The following is a 7,523-nucleotide window of genomic DNA, read 5'->3' on the forward strand; positions in this document are numbered from 1 at the left end:
TTCAAAATTACAATGCTTGTGTTTAATCATTTGGTCACATATACTTGGTTGTGTCAGTGTTTTTTGCTAGTATGTCATGCCTAAATTTGCTAATCTTGCCAATTAAAATTTTATTAAAGTAACAATATCAGTCGGTTTTGTGATGAACGAGCCATTTGCTTCAATGAATGATAGAGCTGAGTTTGCCTTTTTTTTTCTAAAGAATTCATTTAAGGTTCTCCAAAGCTTTTTACTATCATTCTTTGTCATTTATCTTTGTTTCTTTTTGTAGTTTCTTCTTTCTATTCAGTTTAGTCACATGATTTGTCAATTTGCAATATGTTTGCCAATCGGTTGTGCAGACAGACTTATTTGCCATTCCTTTTGCCTCATCCCTCTCAACCATACAATTTTTTAATTCCTCATCACTCCACGGGGATTTAATAGTCTCGGTAGTTGATAGGCTTGAAGTCATAAACAGCGCAATGCTTGAAGCACAACAAAGAGCTGCTGGCAAAACGCACGAAAGTGCTGTTTGAATGAATGCTTACGAGCCTGCTGCTGCCTACCACCGCTCAGTCAGACTGCTCTATCTAATCAATAAATACAAGCCTTAGGTCATTAATATGGTCAAATCCAGAAACTATCATCTCGAAAACAAGATGTTTATTCTTTCAGTGAAATACGGAACCGTTCCGTATTTTATTTAACGGGTGGCATCCATAAGTCTAAATATTCCTGTTACATTGCACAACCTTCAATGTTATGTCATAATTACGTAAAATTCTGGCAAATTAGGCGGCCCAAACTGTTGCATATACACTGACTCTGCGTGCAATGAACGCAAGAGAAGTGACAATTTCACCTGGTTAATATTGCCTGCTAACCTGGATTTCTTTTAGCTAAATATGCAGGTTTAAAAATATATACTTCTGTGTATTGATTTTATGGCATTGATGTTTATGGTTAGGTACACATTGGAGCAACGATACGCACCGCATCGATTATATGCAACGCAGGACACGCTAGATAAACTAGTAATATCATCAACCATGTGTAGTTAACTAGTGATTATGATTAATTGTTATTTTTATAAGATAAGTTTAATGCTAGCTAGCAACTTACCTTGGCTTACTGCATTCGCGTAAAAGGCAGTCTCCTCGTGGAGTGCAATGAGAGGCAGGTGGTTAGAGCGTTGGACTAGTTAACTGTAAGGTTGCAAGATTAAATCCCCCGAGCTGACAAGGTAAAAATCTGTCGTTCTGCCCCTGAACGAGGCAGTTAACCCACCGTTCCTAGGCCGTCATTGAAAGTAAGAATGTGTTCTTAACTGACTTGCCTAGTTAAATAAAGGTGTAAAAATAAATATATATATATTTTTTTTAAATCGGCCAAATCGGTGTCAAAAATACCGATTTCTGATTGTTATGAAAACTTGAATCGGTCCTAATTAAAATCGGCCATTCCGATTAAGTCGGTCGACCTCTAGTTTGGGTCATTGATAAGTCATTGTCTCAATGCAGCCTTATAAATGCTGTGAAAGGATCCAAGAACCCAAATGATTTGGGTGGCTCCCATCCTCCTTATAAAACATGTTTGTTATTGTGAAGTGGAAACGTCTAGGAGCAACAACGGTCTAAGGCACTGCATCTTAGTGCTAGAGGTATCACTAGAGTGCCTGGTTCGATTCCAGGCTGTATCACAACCGGCCATGATTGAGAGTCCCATAGGGCGGTGCACAATTGGTCCAGCGTCGCCCGAGTTAGGGTTTGGCCAGGGTAGGCCGTCATTGTAGATAAGAATTTGTTCTTAACTGATTTGCCTAGTTAAATAAATAAAATAAATAAAAACAACCACTCAGCCGCGAAGTGGAAGGCCAAACAAGCTCACAGAACAGGACCGCCAAGTGCTGAAGCGCCGTAGCGTGTAAAAATCGTCTGTCCTCAGTTGCAACACTGACTACCGAGTTCCACTGGAAGCAACGTCAGAACAAGAAATGTTCGTTGGGAGCTTCATGAAATGTGTTTCCATGGGCGAGCAGCCGCACACAAGCCTAACATCACCATGCGCAATGCCAAGCATTGGCTGGAGTGGTGTAAAACTCGCAGCCATTGGACTGGAGCAGTGGAAACGCATTCTCTGGAGTGATGAATCACAGACGAATGTGGGTTTGGCAGATGCCAGGAGAACGCTACCTGCCCCAATGTATAGTGCCAACTGTAAAGTTTGGCAGAGGAGTAATGGTCTGGGGCTGTTTTTAATAAAGCAGCACGCCTTGCCCTTAACTGCACACATGGTACTAACAACATGCATGATTGTCTTTCGTGGTTGAGAGTTGAGAAATTGACTACTTCTCTTCTAGCCTTTTTAAGAAACATGTATGTTGAAAATGTCTAACCACTTGATAATCTATTGGCATAAACGTCAAACAGAAATGCATACATAGCCATAGTGGCGTGTCTGGTGGGTTATCTTCACCGTACCCAAACCAAAACCAGATGTAATACGTTGCTCAGTTATGTACAGTGGGGAGAACAAGTATTTGATACACTGCCGATTTTGCAGGTTTTCCTACTTACAAAGCATGTAGAGGTCTGTCATTTTTATCATAGGTACACTTCAACTGTGAGACGGAATCTAAAACAAAAATCCAGAAAATCACATTGTATGATTTTTAAGTAATTAATTTGCATTTTATTGCATGACATAAGTATTTGATACATAAGAAAAGCATAACTTAATATTTGGTACAGAAACCTTTGTTTGCAATTACAGAGATCATACGTTTCCTGTAGTTCTTGACCAGGTTTGCACACACTGCAGCAGGGATTTTGGCCCACTCCTCCATACAGACTTTCTCCAGATCCTTCAGGTTTCGGGGCTGTTGCTGTGCAATATGGACTTTCAGCTCCCTCCAAAGATTATGTATTGGGTTCAGGTCTGGAGACTGGCTAGGCCACTCCAGGACCTTGAGATGCTTCTTACGGAGCCACTCCTTAGTTGCCCTGGCTGTGCGTTTCGGGTCGTTGTCATGCTGGAAGACCCAGCCACGACCCATATTCAATGCTCTTACTGAGGGAAGGAGGTTGTTGGCCAAGATCTCGCGATACATGGCCCCATCCATCCTCCCCTCAATACGGTGCAGTCATCCTGTCCCATTTGCAGCAAAGCATCCCCAAAGAATGATGTTTCCACCTCCATGCTTCACGGTTGGGATGGTGTTCTTAGGGTTGTACTCATCCTTCTTCCTCCAAACACGGCGAGTGTAGTTTAGACCAAAAGCTCTATTTTTGTCTCATCAGACCACTTGACCTTCTCCCATTCCTCCTCTGGATCATCCAGATGGTCATGGGCAAACTTCAGACGGGCCTGGACATGCGCTGGTTTGAGCAGGGGGACCTTGCGTGCGCTGCAGGATTTTAATCCATGACGGCGTAGTGTGCTACTAATGGTTTTCTTTGAGACTGTGGTCCCAGCTCTCTTCAGGTCATTGACCAGGTCCTGCCGTGTAGTTCTGGGCTGATCCCTCACCTTCCTCATGATCATTGATGCCCCACGAGGTGAGATCTTGCATGGAGCCTCAGACCGAGGGTGATTGACCATCATCTTGAACTTCTTCCATTTTCTAATAATTGCACCAACAGTTGTTGCCTTCTCACCAAGCTGCTTGCCTATTGTCCTGTAGCCCATCCCAGCCTTGTGCAGGTCTACAATTTTATCCCTGATGTCTTTACACCGCTCCCTGGTCTTGGCCATTGTGGAGAGGTTGGAGTCTGTTTGATTGAGTGTGTGGACAGGTGTCTTTAATACAGGTAACGAGTTCAAACAGGTGCAGTTAATACAGGTAATGAGTGGAGAACAGGAGGGCTTCTTAAAGAAAAACTAACAGGTCTGTGAGAGCCGGAATTCTTACTGATTGGTAGGTGATCAAATACTTATGTCATGCAATAAAATGCAAATGAATTACTTAAAAATCATACAATGTGATTTTCTGGATTTTTGTTTTAGATTCCGTCTCTCACAGTTGAAGTGTACCTATGATAAATTACAGACCTCTACATGCTTTGTAAGTAGGAAAACCTGCAAAATCGGCAGTGTATCAAATACTTGTTCTGTCACGTTCCTGGCCTTATTTTTCCTTTGTTTAACTTTGTTTAGTTGGTCAGGACGTGAGCTGGGTGGGTAGTCTATGTTTTGTGTTTCTATGTTGGGGTTAATGTGTTGCCTGATATGGTTCTCAATTAGAGGCAGGTGTTTGACGTTTCCTCTGATTGAGAACCATATTAAAGGTAGGGTGTTCTCACTGTTTGTTTGTGGGTGGTTGTATCTCGTGTCTGTATGTCTACCACACGGGACTGTTTCGTTTGTCGTTCGTGTATGTAGTCTGTTCCTGTTCGTGCGTTCTTCGTCATTTGTAAGTTCTCGAGTCCAGGTCTGTCTACATCGGTTATTTGTTTTGTAGTTTGTTAAAGTGTTTTTTGTGTTTCGTCTTTACTTTAATAAACATCATTATGTCAAACTATCACGCTGCGCATTGGTCCTCTGATCCTTCTCGCCTCTCCTCGTCTGAGGAGGAGGAAGAAGTAGACGATCGTTACATGTTCTCCCCACTGTATATAGTTATGTCATTGTGGAATGCTCTGCCACAAGAGGTTACTCTGGCAAAAAGCAAGTTTAGCTTTAAAAAATATATTTAAAAAACATTGTATCACAGCGCCTCTCCTCTTTCTAAAGATCTAATGTAACTGTAATGTATATAACAATATTCATATGAATAGAGTGTAAATTGAATCTTATGTTCTTGTCTAACTGTTCTGTACATTTTTCAAGTATTTGTAAAAAAAAAAAAAGTGTGGACCCCAGGAAGAGTAGCTGCTGCAGGTGTAGTAGCTAATGGGGGATCCTGATATACTAAACAAGCTTAGGCGGTGATGAGCTTAGGCTGTGAGTGACACATTGTATCCCAGCCAGGCTGCCTTTGTAAACAAACAATTAGGGCTATTTTTGAAATGTAGGCCTATACCAGGACCTGTTTATCGTCAGGGGAGAGCTAACAATTTCAGTTAAGACTGTCATGGAAACACCCGAAAGGTATTACTGTTAGAATATTCAGAAACTTTCAGTTTAACATTTGTGATATAGCTATGCAACTATTTTTCCCAGTATGTTGTTCCAAGCTTTAAGAATGTAAAACTTAAACTAAAAGGACTGCACCCTACCAATGTTTGTAGCCTAATAAATAGGCCTATGTCTAGGCCATAGAGTGCCTGTTGTTTTCTTGGTCTGTTCTGTTTCTCTGAGAGACTCATTTCAATTTTATGTAGACCTAGATTTCATAGTCGAAAATAAACACAGTTATGAATTTTATACACATCTCTTCTATTTTGTACCCACTAATAGGACGTCGACTCCATTACCAGACTTGTACTTTCAAGCACATTTCCCAGCCAAACCCATGGTTCGATATCCTAAACTTCTCAGACTTTGTGAGAAGGTACAGAACGCCTGGCACACTGCGATGACGAAGGTTCCATCTCAGACTGCCTCACACTACACCCCAAAAGGCTGCCTGGGTGAGCATGTTCCGCTAACAGCCAAATACAAATTACACACTACGTATATCTATATAAATGCAAGTATAGGCTATGAATGATAAAATGAACGTTACTGATAAATGTTATTGATAAACCGTCTTACCTGTAGATGCAGTTTCCATAGCAACGGGAGGCCTTTTCCCATCGTCCTCAAATTTGTGGAATTGTTGATCCAGGTCGCTCGTCTCTTCCCTGCTTTTCGGTTTTAAATCTTCACGTAGCTCAAACAGAGGTGGTGTACTTCCAAATAGGCCATTTCTTTCACAATCGTTCCCAAACCATTTCCCTTCCGAACCTAGTTCGTCACCGGGCTTCGAAGACATGCTTTTAGGGAGAGGTTCAGGTTGCGCGAGAGATAATAGGCACTGAGGCACAAGCTTTAACGCGGGCTACACAATGGATATTGGGTTGATCTAAGCAATAAACAGGAAATTATGATTTGAAATCTGACTGGATTTACAAATGTATGCTTAAATTGATATTGTAAAATTCTAATGGCTGCGCGGTCCAGTCCGAGAGCACAAGTGAGTGAGGTTGGTTTGTTTTAGTTCAGCGCTTCTATGCTGACGTCATGTCTGTGTAGCTTATGGTTGGCACTTATTTGGGGCAGTCAGCGTGACTATAAGTGTGTGAATATACCATGGAAGTCTACACAGTATATTTACAAGAGTACAGCCTACATAAAATACATTTTAGACCTTGAAGCTTATTTAAGCATATTTCAGGTTTGCTTAGAGACCATTAAATTATTAACGCAAATCGTACAATTTTTGAACATACAACACTGTTGTATTTTTCTTTTTGTTAAACGCTTACAAGTTAGTAGCCTATGGATGCAAGTCATTTCACTCTTATGCGAATACCCAGGGGGACTATTTCATTTGTTCTTCATGCAAGTTTGTTCTCAAATTACTAGTGCTGCAGCGCCCTCGTGTGGGGTTTATTAAAAGTACAACGAAAAAGTTAAGATGGCTCCTGAGCAAAGGGGACGCACTTGCCTGGATACGGGTTGATGACAAAACCATGCTTGAGCATGCTACAGTAGCTAACTTACATGTGCATACTGTTTATCATATACACACACAAATTATAATTTATTTTCATAAATATAATAGCAGCAATAACAGTCTGAAACAAGTATGACGTTAGTTGTCTGAGCAGACAGCGAACTCTTGTTCAGCTTCAATGTAAGTAACTTACATTTGATTAGATAACTGTTACAGTTAGCCAGCTAACATATAGCTAACGTTAGCTTACTAAGTAAGCAAATGTTTTTGTTCTGTGAAGTAAATTAGAAAAATAGCTAGCTAACTAGCTAGTAACATAGCTAATTTGTGAGTCAGACAGAAATCACACATTGTTGCTCTTTATACTTGGCCTCCTGAGTGGAGCAGCGGTCCAAGGCACTGCATCTCTGTACTTTTCAAATCCAGGCTGTATCACATTCGGCCGTGATTGAGAGTCCCATAGGGCGGTGCACAATTGGCCTAGCGTCATCTTGGTTTGGCCGGGGTAGACCGTCATTGTAAATAATCATTTGTTTATAATCTTATTGGTCTATTAACTAATTTACCTCCTGGTGATGTCACCAGGAAGGCCAAAACTCGGTTCCACCAAAACTAGCAGAAATGTTCAAACAGCTCTTACGCTGAAAGGGCATTATTATTATTTTCACAGTATTATTTCAACCTCGCAGTGTGGAAATATATATATAAAACACATGTCTCATGGTATGGTGGGATATGCAAAATGTGTCAGCTATGGGCACCTTTATCTCTTGAATGTTTTGACATTCAGGTTCAAAAAGTCACTTTCTGACCACTTGTACCATGGGCAAATATGTATTGGCATTTTAGTTCAAATCAAAAGGGGTGTGGTCAAAAAGTGATTGAAATCAAATGGAATGGCCCTGTAATTACTTTTTCCAGATGTTTGTTTACTGATACAGTC

General features: G+C 40.9%; 1 protein-coding gene across 1 annotated transcript in view; it reads right to left on the reverse strand.

The window, feature by feature from the left end:
- LOC129811737 (reticulon-1-A-like) overlaps positions 1 to 6,141 on the reverse strand; it is a 53,152-nt gene extending 47,011 nt beyond the window's left edge. Inside the window, exon 1 of the mRNA XM_055863287.1 lies at positions 5,677 to 6,141. Coding sequence (XP_055719262.1) covers positions 5,677 to 5,896 — 220 coding nt within the window. The 5' untranslated portion in view covers positions 5,897 to 6,141. The remainder of the gene's footprint in view (positions 1 to 5,676) is intronic.
- Between the last annotated feature and the right edge of the window lie 1,382 nt (positions 6,142 to 7,523).

The sequence above is a fragment of the Salvelinus fontinalis genome, chromosome 15 (assembly GCF_029448725.1).
Source record: "Salvelinus fontinalis isolate EN_2023a chromosome 15, ASM2944872v1, whole genome shotgun sequence".
Taxonomy (NCBI): Eukaryota; Metazoa; Chordata; class Actinopteri; order Salmoniformes; family Salmonidae; genus Salvelinus; species Salvelinus fontinalis.